The sequence below is a fragment of the Ptychodera flava genome, chromosome 18, assembly GCF_041260155.1.
Source record: "Ptychodera flava strain L36383 chromosome 18, AS_Pfla_20210202, whole genome shotgun sequence".
In the NCBI taxonomy this organism is placed as follows: domain Eukaryota; kingdom Metazoa; phylum Hemichordata; class Enteropneusta; family Ptychoderidae; genus Ptychodera; species Ptychodera flava.
In genome coordinates this window covers 38379333-38397692 of record NC_091945.1, presented here as the reverse complement: position 1 = coordinate 38397692, position 18360 = coordinate 38379333, and the positions used below count along the sequence as shown (strand labels likewise).

Here is an 18360-nt window from a genome sequence, read left to right as displayed (position 1 = left end):
TTTGCTATCCCCTGTGCGTTTAGGGGTCATCCGAGGAGAGGTTTTCTGACAAGGAACGCCTTTTCCCCTCGAAATGGGTTCGCAGGGAGTCGATAGACAGGGAAAGGTGCAGAAACCTGTCCGCCAGTCCCCACACCCGAGGGGGGCTGGGTTTTTTTTACCGCTTTTAGCGGACTTGGCAGGATAGCATGGTGATGTTTTCTGGCGGAGTTGGACGTACTTGGCTGCCTGGCACTATAGAGATTGCTGCCGAACTTGACCAACTCGGCAATGCTAATCTAGAAGGCTACCTCTTGCAAACGACTTGGCAGATATGCCGATGGTGCGAGACGAAAGTCACTTATTCAGTTGTGCGTGACTGAAAATGAGAACGTATTTTTGACGGGACGGCTCGACTTGTTCCTCCGATGGAACGGATATGAACGACTCGGAAATACCATTACAAACTGGTGTCCGACGTACTAAGCTGGGCTTCAGCTCTGCAAGTTCAAGCCAGGCAACGTCCTTCACCGCCTTGGCCGTGCCATTCAATGGACGTAGCTTTGGATTTTTTATTTATTCCATCGTCCGAAGTATTGGCTCTGGTTTGCAGGCAAACGTATCCTCTTGCCGATGCATTAGTAACTACGTACGCTGTTTGCGTACAGAGAATTCAAAAGGTGACATAAGGTCAATATGCTACGGGGATACCGCCTGCAGTTAGCAGGGACTGCTTTTGTTATGCAAACCAGCTAGCAGTACAATATGGCTGCCAGGCATGTGGACACGTTGATGGCTAGAAAAATGGAAGCATATTGCGTTGCACCCGTGCATCGCAAAAGTGAACTGAAGACTTGAGTGTAGTGACTGGTTATCACTGGTTAGCTGCAGCCCAAGCCATGTCGGTACAAACCCGTACCTGACTGAGGACCACTCGATTAAGTCAGTAATGAACGGTAACACTTGTAAGCCAACTCCCAACTGAGCTGGCTAAACTACGTTGAGCTGTGCTTCAATGGCTCAGCCATGTCGTTAATACAACGGCAAAAACGTAGTTTTTGTGCTACACTGCCAAGTCGTTTAAGGTACGTATTCAATTGACCCTACCCTGGGGAAACAGGACAGGTTTGACGGTGCTTCTGCACCCCTAGCACGACCCTCAGGGTCTCTGACTAACAGACGAGTGAGGTGATGTTTGTGCCTAGCGGACGTGCGTAATACTGAAGGAGTTTATTTCCGAAAAAATAAACATGAAACGGCAATAAAAATGACGCACTCCCAGGGGCAAACAAAGCCGGTGACCTCAATTTTTTTCTGCAGCAACCCTTGAGCTTCTTCCCCTGTCTACGGGCATGTAGAAATTATCGAAGTCTAACACGTATAAGTACGGCTAAAACTACCCTGAAAATGGGCGATTTCTGCCAAAATGCCTGGCAGGATAACATGCAGGAGAGCCAATCTTTTGCAGGCACATATTATGGGGCGGTTTTCTACTGACTTGGGAGGATAACGGACAAGGGCGCTTTGTCTGTTTTCAGCTTTTGTTACAATAGTGATGCGAACCATGCAGACATTACTTTGCATTTTCGGTTTCACATCAGAAGTTTTATTGATTCTAGTTGGCATGATCACATTTGATATTTTTCCAGCATCAGTTGTCGTTGATAAAACAACATCATATCAACAAAAGCCCTCTGAGTTTTATGCATACAGATTTATGGAGACAATATTTCATTTTAATAAAACATGTTTTGAACATTGAACAAACTTTCACAGCGATAATGTTTTGTTTTCAAATTTCGTCTGGGGTAAAATCGTAGATGTTGAGTACCAAGGTAGCAGGTTTGTTCGGAAAGATTAACCCTTTGAGCGCTGTTATTTTCTCCCGCCAAAGTTTTAGTGCAAAATTTTACCAATTTTTATGAATTTTTCTGTAATTTTTTGATAAAGTTTGACCGAATGGACATCACATTTCATTGACTACAGTCTTTTCTCAAAATTTTTGCAAAAAACTGAGAAAAATTGACAGGGGTTTATTTTATGTAGGGGACATAAATAGACTTTGGCACTCGAAAGGTTAACGTCATGAGATTCAGATACAGTGGTTTGTGTTGACCCATTGAATTACAACTACACATATTGTCTAAATTGAAGTGTTATCAACATTGTCAGGCTTAACTGTCAGATAGGCGGTAATACATAGGAATCAACTCTGCAAAAGTTGAAATATTGACTAGCAGGAGGTCAGTCATAGTCAAAATAACACCGCATATGTCCACGCACTGTAAGTCATATCACATGTTTTCAGGTGTAGTTGTTTTGACCAGACCTACACCCTGCAAAGCAATGTTTCAACTTTGGTAGAGTTGATTTCTCTGTGATTGATTGGAATTACTGCTCAGCTGATAATTAGGATAGGATAGGATAGGATATATTTCCTCATAGAATAGAAAAGAAATGTCAATGCGTCAAAGCAAACCACTGTAAGAATACAATGAGATTCAAATTATGACACTGAACTTACATGCATGCCTGCCCCGTAGCCTGGACTGCCCATAAATATCCAGTCAGTTTTACTTGATTCAGATTCTTGTGGGATGAAGTAAGGTCTACGGTAATGTTCTCTGAGTGCATTTGCTGCTGATGGATCACAGTTGCTCCTGTAATTGCGAGAGATAATACAACATGTATATTACAGCCAAAATAATGGACCATGTGCCCATGGGCAGGTGACCATTTACCCAATGTCAGGGAGGCAAATGGTGTCCTGCCATATTCTCTTGTTTGGGATGTCATGCAGAGGTTTCATTAAGTTTTTTATCAACAGGCTGAAAACATTTATCAGGCGGCTAGTTAAGGCAGCGACCGAAGGTCAATGCGGCCGATGACTGAATGTCATTGGTAAGGGGGACAGCTCGAGAGGGGGGATGTGCCCCTTCATGAAGGGGGTTTTAGGGGGGTCCCCCCCCCCGAAAATTTTGAGATTTTATGGCTTTTTTGCGGCTATTTTGTGGCTTTCCAGATGCCTTTCTATCCATTTTAGGAATAAATTTACATGTATTCTGCATTTTATGAAGTTTGATAGCTGTTTTTTGTGTAAAATCATTAAAACAAAAACAGAAACAATAATCCAAGGAGGGCAAGTACCAAAAAGTGACTGAGAAAGAGATCGCACACAGTTTTCGAAACGTAGCGTCAAAGGTCACTCTGTCATTTGACAGCCAGGTTACAGCTACGTCTCGCCATGGCTTATCTTCATCAAGAGCCACAAAAACAAAACAAAACAAAACAAAACAATCATAAACACAGATAACGACACAAATAGTATACTATCTAGGTGATGTGTGGAGCCACTTTCCCTTTATTACATATCATAAAAATAATATGAATCAAACAGTAAAAATTAGCTCATGTGATCAATTTAATACGAATTGAACAGTAAAAGTTATCTCATGTGATCAATATAGTATACAACAACACCGGAGTAAAATTTGTTGAACCAAACTTTAAGTTCAGATGCTGAGGCCACGCTTGAAAGTGGAGACTTGTAAGCTTACAGTCACAGTCAACATGAGTACAGCATGAAACAAATTAGAAACAGGAAAAAAGTCCAACATTTTTCGCATTGAACATTAAAAATATGAGTATTTTATGACTCATTCGACTCACTATTCAAGATAAAATATCGTTTAGCAAATTAGCTTTACTCTTAGTGATTGATTGTTTCTCTCGCCGCTCAATCCCCAGACGTTCTCCACCATATACTAGCCTCATGGCATTATACGGTTTCATTCAGTGAACCTGGTAAATCCGAGATTGCAACTACGTAAACGTCTGTATTCCATTGTAAATCCTTATCGTGGCATAAATTCTTGACTTTCAAGAAATTTGAAACAATTAAAAATTACCGTCAATGACGCTGTACCTTCTCTAATGTGTGGCCAGGTCAGGTAATTGGTTGTTGGCATAGAGTTGTTGGTAAATAGTTGATGATGTAGGGGCATGAGGTGGGATATGGACCCAAAGAACCCAAAAGATGATTAAATACATCAATCAAAAAAATTCTAAGCTACTGTATAAAGTGCCTAAAGATAGTTCAATGTGGAAAAAAGTTAAACAATTCAGAAATAAGAATTAACAGTCCAAAATAGTAATGACGCACTTCCTTACTGACCTGAGTGCATGTGAAATACACAACCTGCATCTGTAAATTAAATGTATACCAAGTGATCATTTCCAGTCACTTTTAACTGTTTTTAATGGATTTTCCAAAGAGTCCTGTGGAAATGATGAAAAACGCCTATCTGGTCTTGTGTTTGTATAACCTCATGGCTGATAATTGTCATAGTATTGAAAAAAAATTGAAAGTGAAGAAATTACTGTTTTTAATAGGCATATTTTCCTTGAAATACATGACCGTGTAAAGAATATATACTAAAAGTGTTTAAGAGTAAATTCTTTTCAAAAAATAATTTAATTTGTGACCAAAGGATTTTTATTCTTTGAGTTTACAAATTCAAACATTGCAATTTGTTCAATCATCTTGTGCAGTGCAAACTTTATAAAATGACTGAAAAACAAAAAAATTGGCAGAATTACAGTCTTTGTGATATAAAATTATGGGTTGACATCACGATAACTGTTAATCTGTTTGAAGTACTAATATACTATAATTTAAAAAAGAAAAATTCATGCAGAAACGGTAAAATATATTGTCAGCAATGTAGTGTTAATTTTGACTTTACATCAAAATATGCCTTTGCTGGATACCAAATATATAGGGCGAAATATCAGCCATGTTCAGCAAAATCCACACAACAGCATTGATCCTTTTCTAATTTGATTTGATTTGCTTATGTTATCCTTGTATGACAGTCAGTACAATATGGAACTTGAACACAACACAGTGAATAAGTATGCTGTAAATGAAATGGTGTGGCTGCATCCACATGCAGCAATAGGAGTGCCTTTGTCTCTCACCCCTCATTTCAAACCTGTCCCATCCCTGAAAAAATAGTTTGGTCTTATATTTATAATGTTAATAATTTCTGTATTTGTTAAAATGTGCGCATCTCAAAAACTTTTGATCATAAACATTTTCATTGTTTTTATAGCTGACCAATCAGTTAACCTGTTTATTTTGAATATTTGCGCATTTTTCCTCAGTATTTGACATTTTCTGAATACCTTCTTATTCAGTTTGTCATTTTCTAAAAGTTTAAATGCTCCATTGTGTGGTCAAGCTTTCCACAAGCATCAAATGTGGTACTTCATATAGGAGGGTCTGCCTCTAGAGGGCGGGCATCATGAACACTCCTGTGTTTGTTGGTTAATTCCTCCACTTAAACTTCTGATTGTACTGTAAACATTGAACATGGCCGGCATCCGATTTTCCTGTCTAAAACTTTCACTCATTTTCGTTCATATGACTCTGAAACCCCAGGAAACGATTGGGAAGAAAGGGTTATCTTGAAATATTGACGTACTCGCCGATATTTTGCAAAATTAAATGAGAAAAAATGCAAGGAAATGCCGACAGGCTTACACAATGACAGTTTTCAGACTCGGAGGCATATGATCATCTCTGCAGATTATGCAACAGGCCCATATTACGTGAGGCCATGAGGGGATATCCACGCAACTCAGTACCAAACACTAGCGCTCACAGAGTGAGCAAACACAAAGTGAGTACCCCTAACGTCAGCTCAGTAGTCTGTAATAGATTGTAGTCAACTAAGAAACCTTGGAGAAAGGCTTAACACTGTGGCTATGCCGCTAAGTCCCTTTTGATTTTTGTCATAGCTCAAAATCGTTCTCCCACACCTCAACCTGAGCCATGAACACCCCCACCAGTTTATGATATGACCCATCACAATGGCATGCCGTCAACGGATCTTGACAGACGGAAGTCTTGACAGACGGAAGTTCTTGACAGCAGCATATTGGTTTTCAACTCTAATACCTTCTCTGTCTATAAATAGACACGAGAAGGTAAAAATTACCTTTTCTTTCCTCCCGACCCCTGTAAGTCAAACAAAGTCATCGCCGGTCGCTTGAAATGGTATTAAGGTGAACCAGTAGTACACAATAGACGAATCAGAGGATCCGACATTTGACGATAGTAGACATAAACCAATCAGATGACGCAACGCATCAATGTCAATCGACTTGATTGGACAATTAGATCATAGCATTATCTGACTCAAAGTGAAGCTTTCCAGTTGTATGCTGAAGTAAGCTTCCGAGGCAAGTTCGCGTTATAGATTCGAAGCGTAAATCACATTTTCACATGTAACTTTAAGGGAAGGATCGGTGTTTTACTTAAACCGCCGATCGTTCTGTTTTATATGTAAACGCCAATAATCCGGTGAAAGAAGGGATATCGATATGTGTTTTCAACCGGCCATCCTCCGTTGTCAGGCGGCAAAAAATCGCCACCTGACGGCTGTTAATGAAAGCCCTGGTCATGTAAGGAATAGAATGATTTTTATCAGCAACCAGCCCATTTAATCACTTATGCAATTTATTGATTTTGATGCAGTTAAAGCCTTATTTCTTATACATCAAACAAATAATGTGATAATTTTTAAAATCCCAACGTTGTCAAGTTGAAAACAGGTCCACATCACTTTCAGGCAAGTGATGACTATGACTATGCAGGGAAGTTTATTTTAATGAGTACGATAGTGTTTTGTTTGCGTGTTTGTCCATATCGATCATAAAAGGGTGCAGTGCGGGATTTACGATCAGACACAGGAAAGGGAAACATAGACTTGCTTGTTCTCTTCGACGGTGACTCGTTGATCTTTATAGAATGGATATAGACATCAGGTGGAGCTGACCTGTGATCAGACCACACTGCTAAAAGCTATAAAGCTGTCAACCATAGACAACTTCTATCCCGTTTGCGTACACTGTATAGAAAAACCTTGGGTCAGGGGTTAATGGTGGGCTACTTTTTACCCCAGAGTTGGCAAGCATTGACCTGCGATCAGACCACACTGCTAACTACAATCTAGACCGCTGTAAGCATTCGCGTGTAAAAAAAATAAACCACACGAAGTCAAAGTCGAGAGTGCAGTGTAGCAGTCTCGGGATTTTCTATTACCGATGCCATTTGCTCAGTTACATTTTGACGGTCAGTTTTTCATGGAGATCTTGACGGCCAATCCTGCTCTTAGATACACCATATTTTGCTGCTACAGAGCACATTTTTGGAATGGGCATTTCAAATGCCTACAAACTGCAAGAAGCCGACGACAAGGCCTATAATTGCAGACTTTTTTCGTCTCATTTGTACCTCCATATGTAGACTTGCCCAAAGCCTGTGGGCATAGAAATGTCAAAACAGAGTAAAATGAAGGGATAAACTTCAGTAGATCAGGTTATTGTCGAGGTGATCGCGAAATTGAAGCATAGACAGTAGAGGGGCCTCTGTCTATGATTGAAGCAATATACTTTGGCAACTGACACGTACGTCATGTACATTGTTGGATGAAAGCGAGCTCTGCATGGCAGGGCTGTGCCAAATCGCTGGCAGCACCTCGGTTGCAGCGGGGCGCAGTTTCTCCACCAAAAACAACCCATTTTTAATCCCAAACTCACACTGAGTTTCATTTTTTAGCACACCCGCCTTGCCTGGGTACACCATTTGCCCTGCGTACAAGTCTGTGTGTTCCCGGCGTATATGGCTTGGAGGCCATATAACGCCAGGAACACACAGACCTACACACAGGGCTAGGTACACGATGTGCTCAGCTACACTTCTAAACTTACGCAAAGCCCACTTTTGGGAGTGGGTCAGAGGCACAGAGGCCGTAAGCGATGTATAGGGTCAAGGCAACTGTCATTGCGAAGTTATCACTTTTGGTTTGAAATGCGATTCAACTGATACAAATAATTACACGATGCACAGAGAATAACAAAATTCGAACAGATCTTGTGTGTCGTGAGGTGACTCCAATGGCAAGCAGTGTAAATTGACAGTACAGTACCCACCCGGTACGGTGTCACGATGTCACAGATGCTACACCGTGCACTGTTCAGTCCGAGTGCGATGTTTCAAAGTTCAACAAGTGATTATGTTGTGTTTGTAACACGAACCAACGTAATGGCAAGAAAAGGCCCTAAAAATCTCAAAAGTTGACCAAGATTTGCTAACGATCAAATGCACAGAAAATGCATTACTCTGTCACCACAACAATCTGACATCGTTTTAGTTTTACCATCCCCGGCGAAGAAAAATTCATGACTTTATGAACATTCATGAACATTCATGAACTATTCATCGTAATTCATAAAAAATTCACCTGTCAGTTCATGTATTATTTTGGCTTGTACCACAAAACTCCTGTGCATGAACATTTGATGAACATTGATGAATAAGAAAATATGTGCATGAACCTTTGATGCACATTTTGTGAATTGCTCTTCAGTACATTAAAAATTCATGAAACATTCATCTCATTATTCATGAAATTTCATTGTGAATTTTTCATGAACTTATTAAACTCACCAAAGGTCATGAGTGAAATTTAAATTAATGAATAAATCATGAACTAGACATGTGTTCATAAAAAATTCCTCACACATAAAGATGAACTTATGATGGATTTTAATGAACGATCAAGTGCATGAAGCAAAAGTTTTATGAAATTTTGATGAATTCGAAGTATTCTTGAAAATTCATATATGACTCATGAAGAATAATGATGAATTTCTCATGAATGTTTAATGAATAATGAAGTGCATGAAACAAAAATTCATGAATTGTTTATCTGGTGAACCTGTCAGTCTTGCAATTTGTTGAACCATTGATGTCATTGTTGATGACAATTTCAAGATCTTTGATGAATTTAAAAAGTTCATGAAAATATCACAATGAGATTTCATGAATAAATCACGGACTAGATGTGTTCATAAGGAATTCATCACACATAAAGATGAACCTTATAATGAATTTCAATGAACTGTCAAGCTCATGAAGCAAATTTTTTATGAAATTTTGATGAATTCGATGTATTCCTGAAAATTCATAAATAACTCATGAAGTATAATGATGAATTTCTAATGAATGTTGATGAATAATGAAGTGCATGAAACAACAAAATCATGAATATCTTGTGAACTTGTCAGTCTTGCAAGTTTAACCCTATAATTTCTGTGAAAGTCTGAACGCAACATACGTCTTACCCTTATATCCTCATTGAAAACAAGCTACAAGGGGTCATAGACTTTTGTTACTGCAAATGCCTACCTTTAAAGTATCGACAGAAGAGATTATTTCTTTGTAGAAACAGTAATTGCTGTCAATGCATAAATGTCTGGCAGTGATGGAGATATAAGTTACTGCATGCCGGTCGTGTTTTACACCCATGGTCACAGCTACTGCCTTCATTGTATACATGTAAAATGTAGATCCCATAGCCCTGCGTGATCCCGGCGTTGTATGGACACAGCATCGTAACGCAGGGCTAAGATATCACAGGCATTCGACTCAATGCTGGCAAAATGTCACTGATGCAACCAGTACTTACAGTACTTTGTACTTACTGGTTGCATCTGTCGCAACGGTTTGCTTGCATTGAGTCGAATGCCTGTGGTGGATATATAGTCACCTGTATCACTAGCCCATTGAGCCCCTTGAGGTGAAGATTTTTGTACTAAATGTTTTCAGCATGACAGCTATATTGCCGAGCATAGATGAGAGGGTTAGAATTACACTTCATCCTGAGCTGCCGTACGAAAATCGAGTACGGCTACTTTGCCATCGCGGCTAGCCCAGCTGTTTACAACCAACATGTTTACTATCGGGTCACGCTTATAATAGTAAGTTCACTTCGCGCATTGATATCAATTCTTCATGCGCATAGAATTTTATTCTCTTTTGAGTCTTAATATAAGAAATATAACCAGTTTTATTGAACTAATAAATTAAATTCTATGTCTAGTATGAAAACTAACGGTGTGAAGCAGATAGACAATCGACAATTCCAGCGTTGAAAAACAGGACTTTGTTATCAATTGCGTAATGATTTATAGATCGCCCTTCCATGGCATCATAAGGCTTGAACGGCACGAAGTATGATTTCTGTATCGTCGGCTGCCAGCTGGGTATTTATGACCAAAGGAGTTTCTTTAATATTTAGCAGATAGTTTTGTGATCTTTCTGTGAAATCGCTCGCCAAATGACATCACGGTGTCGCAAAAATGTGTACATAGTACCAGGGACGAGACAGAGTTCAAAATTTGTGAACACGAAAAGCAGTAATATGCAGACTATATTTTCTGAGAAGTACGAGGTGTGCATACCGTGCACGGTGAAGCACAGCGAGACCGGAAACCTTCTAGTGTCTACAGTTTGGAGTTTTTCTCAAGGCGATGAATATACATGAAGACTGATGTATTGATAGAGATCAAACTTTATACGGATCGGACTATTTTGTAAACTCTAAAACCATCCTACTTGGTCGATCGAACGGACATCACATCGCTAGCAAGTGAAAGCCGTGTACGTATATGTGCGATATACAGTTACTGTACGCAGAGATGTATTGCCGTGAGTTGAAATTTAGTATTTCTACAGCAAGGTGTGTGCTCACTTCAAACTTTACGTAGTGCATAGGTACGGTCAGATGTCTTTGATTAACAAGAGACCATTTTCTGTGATTGTTTCTCTGAGCATTGCCGATGCACACAGTTTGAGTTGTAAAGACTTCATCAATTCATATGAGTGTTTCTGTGGATACGAGCGGAAGTAAACAAAATTCAAAATGGCTGCGCACATGGTATTGCCATGGGTCTGCGGTGGATAGTGTGTGTTGTTGCCGATTTCTACGCACAGACATTGTACCGGACTGACAATCGCGTTCATTGATGAACAAGATTCACATTGACAACATACGGTGTCTTCAATCGGAGTTCAAACCCACAAAATACAGTATCCTGTATCTAGTCACCTAGCGGAGAAGCAACAGACAACCGCCCGGCCAAATCCCCACTGTCAAGAGTTTAAAGTCGTGTGTGAATTATCCATATTTCTGAGCTACGTGGTCGAGTCTGACGTACCTCAGTGGTAATAATTTCTATAGAAAGTGAAGAGTATTTGGAAAGAGTTTAATACGAGTTATTTATTCTGAAAGCAAGTTTAACTCCCTTTATTTGGAGATCGATCAGTACTGTAACAGTAATTGTTATCTTAGAGTAAAATTAGTGGTTTTTGAAGAAAAGAATTGCTAAATTGTATGTAGCCGTTGATGACTTGATGCAACTAGTAACACATATATGTTGCGTGTTATGTTGTACGACTATGTGGCTGCTCCTTATTTCATGCCTAAATGACTTGAGATAGGTTAACCCAGTACTAAACTAGTTTGTCCAGCTAGAGATATAAATTTGGCTGAGCTTTGGCCTGGTTAAATTCTACCGTTTCAAGATATCAGTTGGATAGGTAAATCAGTGTACCGTACATCTGTACATCGTCATTAAATTATTTACTCTACAATCATTGTAACGCTAAATATAGCCTATATTGAACCAAAAATAAGTTTTCGTTGAGAACTGATTCATTTTCATTTCACAAGTGCTGAACGTAAATACCAAACTGAATGGGATATATTAGTTATTTTTATTCATTTATGTATTATTTTATTTTATTAATTACACCTTTACTGAGCGACTAAACTACACAAAGAGTAATTTTCTTCAGGGCTCAAAAATACAGAGGAAAAAAGGTAGCAGAATATCAATAGAAAGAGCAAAAATCTCAATACAAAGAACGCTAATTACAGAGGAACATTTTCTTTTATGAATTGTTTCACTTTCACCTTAAACGTTGTTATATTTGGAGCATGTCTTAATGCACCAAGTACAGAATTCTAGACTTGTGATGATCGATATTTAAAACTTCTCTGACCCATACATATATTCACTGCATTTGGTTTCTTTGCTTCAATTTTTCAAATAGTTTTTGTCTCACTTTCAAATAATTCTTGATTTCTTTCCTCAGATTCGTTGTTAACAATATTCAGTAAAACACTAAAGACTTTTAAATTGGCAGCTTGGGAGAAACGGGAGTATCATAGACTGTTCATTCAATTTGGAGCCTTTTCAGGCTTGCTCATTCTCTGGCCATTGACTTTGAATAAAATATGATATAACAAGAAATCCACATGCAACAGTGTTGTTTTAATTTTAAACAAGCATGTGTGTCTTTATTTACACATAATATACATGGTTCAGTTATTCTTATCAGTTTGGATACCACAATTATTGTGAATGCACTCTTCATTGAAATGTTTCATGAATTATTCACTGTACAGCTATATTTACCGCATATTGCATGAGGTATTCATTACGTTCATGAACATGTGATGACTATTTTATGAAGTTTTTTTGGTGAATATATCTTGAGTAATTCAAAAATCCTACTTCTGAATAATGCATTAATTATTCAGAATATATTCACCAAAGCACTACATGAAATATTCATCAATATTCACTGACATTGATGATGAACAGGAATATTTCATACAATTTGTAGATGAATACATTATGAATAATTCATGAATTGTGCTTATGTAGTATTCATGAACATGATTCATGAACAATTTATGAACTCATTGTCATTGACGATGATGAATCTCTGATGAATATTTCATGTTGTTGTTTGTGAATATACTGTGAATAATTCATGAATCAGGTCCATGAATAATTCACAATAAATTCACCAATACATTCCATGAAATATTCATCAAATAATCAGTAGTGGTGTTATAATGATGAATGTTTCATGCAATAAGTTAGTGAATATATTATGAACAATTCATAGATATATTTCATGAATTATTCCCCAACTTTTTGCATGAAATATTCATGATATATTCAGTAACATTGTTACGAACATGTGATGAATATTTTATGAATAATACATGAATGGCATGGACATGAATAGTTCATGCACGTGCATGAACATTAAATTGAACAGAATTTTTGATGAACATGAGGAACAGGTGATGAATATTTCATGGACTTTGTAAGTGAATAAATTATGAACAATTATAGACATGGTTCATGAATTATTCATCACTTTGTTGCATGAAATATTCATCAAATATTCACTACATTGTTATGAACATGTGATGAATATTTCACGAATAGTTCAGGAATAGTGCATGAATTCATGAGAGGACATGGACATGAATAGTTCATGAATGTGCATGAACGTTAAAGTGAACAGAATTTTTGATGAACATCATGCACATGTTGGTGGTGAATATATCATGAATAAATGAAGACTACTGTTTGATGAATATTTCATGAATCATATTTTGATGAATTTTTGATGAATTTCAAAATTCATCATTGTTCATCAAAAGTTCTGTTCAATTTAACGTTCATGCACATTCATAACTATTCATGTTCATTTAATGAATAGTGCATGAACTAAATTCATGCACTATTCATGAACTGTTCATCAGCTCCTCGCCAGGGATTGACCCAATTGCGTCTATGGTTTTATTTCTGTTTCACAGTCCGTGTCATCGATACTAAAATCGAACTTACAAGCAAATGCCCTGAACACTATTTGACAGTAGTTTGTGAGACATGCATTTGTTTATGTGCTGTGTGCTCCTCGATATACACTGTGCTGAAGTTAGTGTGTAGGTGACGGCCGATCAACGTTCTAGCTGTACTTTGATGGTTGACATATGCTTAGTAATATTGGTCATGTGCTGGGGTTCAATCATGGCGGTTGGTTCAAATCGCGCAGACGCCCTTACCAGCATTGAACCTTGCCGTAAGCAAAAAGGTGGTTTTACATATCCTTGAAGCTGTCCAGTCACAATTTAGGTCTCCTATTGATTTGACTGGGGATTTCAGTCATCAAAAAAATGAAAAAAAAATCCAAGGATACAAATATTGTCTCTTTAATAGGTGGTATTTGGTTGCTGATATAAGACCTTTGGGGTTAGCATACTTCAATCATACTGTGATGTTGTCTTTTCTCGGAGTGGTATAAATCAAATGTGGATATTAAAAAATTCGAAGGAACTCTTGGAAAATTTGAAATCAAGATCTGTTTCAAAAATAACATCTATTAAAACTTTCGATTTTTCCACATTGTATACCACAATACCACATGATAAATTGAAAGAACGCTTGAAAAACATCATCAACCAAGCATTTTTCTACAAAAACGGTTCACGCCGTTACAAATATGTGGTATTAGGGTATAATTCTACATATTTTGTTAAAAATATTACTAACGCTAAAGTGTTTTATACCGAGAAAGACATTATCAGTATGCTTGATTTCCTCATTGACAACATATTTGTTGAATTTGGAGGACACATTTTCCAACAGTGTATAGGAATTCCCATGGGCACTAACTGTGGTCCCTACTTGCCGACTTATTTCTGTTCTCATACGAGGCAGAATTTATCCAGAACCTTATCAAGCAGAAAAAGGTCTCTGTAGCTCGTACTTTCAACCTTACATTTAGATACATAGACGATGTTATTTCATTGAATAACTCTGAATTCAGTAAATATCTCGCTATGATTTATCCTCCAGAATTGGAGATTAAAGAGACTACAGAAACGGCCTCTTCTGCTTCATATCTGGACATTTTACTTGAATTTGACTCTAATGGCACCTTTCTACTAGGCTATATGACAAGAGAGATGATTTCAACTTTAGTATAATTAATTTTCCACACCTCATCAGTAATATTCCACTCTCACCTGCTTATGGGGTATACATTTCCCAGCTTATTCGATATGCAAGAGCATGCAGTTCATATGGTGATTTTGTAGAGAGACATGGCCATCTCTCTTTCAAACTGTTAAATCAAGGTTACACCAGAGCAAGACTTGTCTCTACATTCAAACGCTTTTTTGGCAGGTATCGCAAGCTGGTTGATAAATACGATATCTCTCTTCGACAAATGATCACTGATGGCATCGGTGACATGGGGCCTTAGTTAGTGACCACTACCTATCTGTCTTACAGATTGATATATGGCGGGTGCCACATGTGGGGCAGGATGCGCTTACTATTTTCGAAACACCCGACATCACTTCTTGGTCTTTTGGCCAGAGGTCCATATATCTTTCTTTCATGAATTTGACTTTGTTTGTGTACCGTCTATTTACTGTCTATTCTGTGCTGTTTTGTGTCTATGTTTACAACTATTGTCTTACAAATTTTGACCTAGTGTTCTTGGATTATTGATTGGTATGATTGCGATTATTATATTAGCATATTTGGCAGGAAATAATCACAGAGTGAAGTGAGATGATTATTTTACCCAAACATGCTAATTAGCATATTTGGCGGGAAATAATCATGTGATTATTTCACCCAAATATGCTCATTTTAGCCCCAGAGGTCTTGTATCCACAACCAAACAAACACTCTCGCTTGCTGTAAACCTCTAAATATTCATCTGCTGCACCATAAATCTACTTCAACAAGTTGACATAAATCTACTTCAACAAGTCTTGAGTGCATTGTCGCGTCGTGTTTGTTTGTTAGGGTATGCAATGCATATTCAACATTGCAAAATCTAAAGGTTTGCGTTAGTACTGCACCATAACATCTTGGCACCCGGGCCCCTAACTGTGGAAACGCAGCTATCTGTGGCGGAGTAGCGTCCGTTCCTGCCAAGTCTACATTTCACCATCAGGTCAAGATGATTAAAATTAATGAAACACAATATATTCCATATGGTGTATTTTAACATAATACTGAAGGCTGTTGAAAACATAAATACTGTAAACTTGATTTTTTAGACAATAGATGCTATAACATACCTAGCCAAGTGGGTGAAAATACGTAATGTTTTGGCTTAATGCCGCTTTTTACTGACTTGGCTGATAGGCAAGTGATACTGTCTGGCAAGAAAAGGGTACTGAGCGGCATCCGTGGCAGGGTTGACCTTTTGATGACCCGCATAAAGACGCATGCTACTCCGCCACAGATAGCGACTTTTTCCACAGCTACCCGGGCCCCATGACCAGACCCTAGACGTACAACACTTGTCTTTTCATGATTCCTCTACTTACCATCCAATATACCATGGATCTGCTTCTTCCGACAGACTCGCCCTCTCTTCACTCATATTGAAAACATCTCCCAAAGTTTCAAAATTGGTCTGGTACGGAAAAAATTGGCAATCTTTTTCCACTCTTTCCAATGCTTCGCTGTCCGGTGAATAAATCAATTTAAAGAAATCAAAACTAAAAACTTTGGGCGCAGTCCAGCCTTGTGCCCCATCCGTGATAACAACAGGCACTGATGAATACGCGTAACGCTCTGTGAATTCCGTTGGCGCAAGATCAGACACTTTCACGATTGTTGTGACGTTTCTGCAGACACCGCAGTCAACTGGAGGGCGAAATATGTCCTGGATATATTCAGGATTGTCAACGATGCACCGTTCTTCTTCGATGTCAAGCTCTCGCTGTTCAAACCAGATTTGGACCAGCTTCTCATAGTCAACAATTTCCTGTTTCAAGACGACAGCCAAAGTCAACGCTGACACAGTAACAATTGCAACCGTGACAATGGACAGTAACCAAATTTTCTGACACCAAACTGACTTCTTGTTGTTGCCACCAATTTTCAATTTCGTGAGGTGGTTTAAACTTGCAATTTCGTGAGATGTCAATCCCAGTAAAATCGCCTTCTGAGCTATATCCTTGAAACGTTTAGTAACTTCCTCCTTCGGGACCGCCATGTTTCTCAATGCCACTTTACCTTACAACCTCGTTCTGATACAGGCTTACGTGTACCGTGTACAGTACCTAGCTCGGTACCTGAGTGCACACTGACGCACCTAGTAGCTGGTACCCGGCCATATACCCTGTATATCACGTATAGAGTTTTAACCGTCCCCGACGCGTCACAGGTCACTGAAGCATGTCAAGACACGCACTACAGCCCGTTTTCAGTATTACGACGCCGCGCCGCGACGTGTCCTGCAACTTAATGGTTCGTCGATTACAAAGTAGGGGGGTTGCATACGACGGCAAGAGCATTCTGATAGCCATCGGCCCGAGGAGTACAAGGAAAAGAAGATATTGATTTTTCAAATGAACGTTTATTATTAAAATAAAACTGTACAGAAAAGTATATATCAAATCATTTCAACTTATTGATGAGTGCAACATAAAAAAATTTACTGTCATTTTTTCAAAAAAAGGGGAAATTAATAACTTGACATTTTTTGACTGCAGAATACGCTTAGTGACGATATATGATTGTTGGTCCATGAGTTATTATTTGCGACGTGAGGTCAAATAACACATTTTTCCAGAACAGAACTATAGTAAACGTTAATTTCCCATCCCTTGGAAACAGAAACACAAGGGACTACGATACACTGTAACAAATATATGACAATATTGAAAGTAAAGCAGATGGATCGTCTTAAACGCAGTTATACTAACTGTCTTTCCTTGGAAGAAATGCTCTTTCAATAAATTTAGCCATATTTTCAACCTATCTTGCAGGGCTCGATATTAACTTTTTTCCCTGGTAGTCCACTTGGGATACTATTTTCTGAAGTTGGTAGCCCGGTGACAATGGCTGGTAGCCCATGCATATATTTTAGTTCAGCGATATCGATTTTTGTTAACTAGACAAGGAAAGGTTATTTTTCAAGATTCTGCCAATGAAGTGAATTTTCTAGTCATTCGATGCGACTGAATACTTGTACACCTTCAGTACCCAAGGAAATAGGTATAATGGACGATAGTGATTCTCAAAAGTTTAGTGACCTATTGAAAACCCATTTCGCTCTCAGAGTTGTATGCAAATTTTGATATAGTCATCATGACAACGACACAACCTTCTCATCTCAGCACTGAGTATACTGTAGCGGGGCTAAAAATAAGGAGGAAGCATTGGAGAAGAGGCATAATTTCCGTGTAAATGTGATTGATACATTGTGATCAAAATGCAACGAAATTGCGTTTTCATTGGCTTTAGGGGTTAAGCCTAAGGGACTGGTCAGTTTCTTCGGCCTGGGGGCGGTGGATTCATGGGGCGGGGGGGGTCACTCTGTTTTTGACTTTGGTGATAGGGGGGTCACCATGTTTTTGAAATGCCCAATAGGGGGGTCAGTGTGTTTTTGAATTTTGACGCAGGCTCATCATTGCCTAAAATGCATCGTGTCAGCCATAAATTTCATCATTCAGTTGCATTTTTCGGCGCGCCCTTTGGGCGCGTAACGTTAATATTCATATATATTTTTCAACACGCCCAACATTAACATATTAAGCATACATATATCAGAGATATCTGCATGTTCAATATTTTTGAGTGTGCTCTTTGAGTGCATTACATTTTTCAGCACACCCTGTACATGACCTTAAT

At 38.5% G+C, this 18360-nt stretch overlaps 1 protein-coding gene across 2 annotated transcripts in view; it reads right to left on the bottom strand.

The window, feature by feature from the left end:
* The window catches only part of LOC139117753 (bifunctional arginine demethylase and lysyl-hydroxylase JMJD6-like), a 34084-nt gene extending 17098 nt beyond the window's left edge, over positions 1 to 16986 (bottom strand). Inside the window, exons 1-2 of one of the 2 annotated variants that reach the window (XM_070681015.1) lie at positions 16047 to 16986; positions 2504 to 2639 (exon numbers count right to left, since the gene is read on the bottom strand). In XM_070681015.1, the coding sequence (XP_070537116.1) occupies positions 2504 to 2639; positions 16047 to 16720 (810 nt within the window). In that variant the 5' untranslated portion in view covers positions 16721 to 16986. The remainder of the gene's footprint in view (positions 1 to 2503; positions 2640 to 16046) is intronic. The other variant, XM_070681016.1, reaches the window with a different exon arrangement.
* Between the last annotated feature and the right edge of the window lie 1374 nt (positions 16987 to 18360).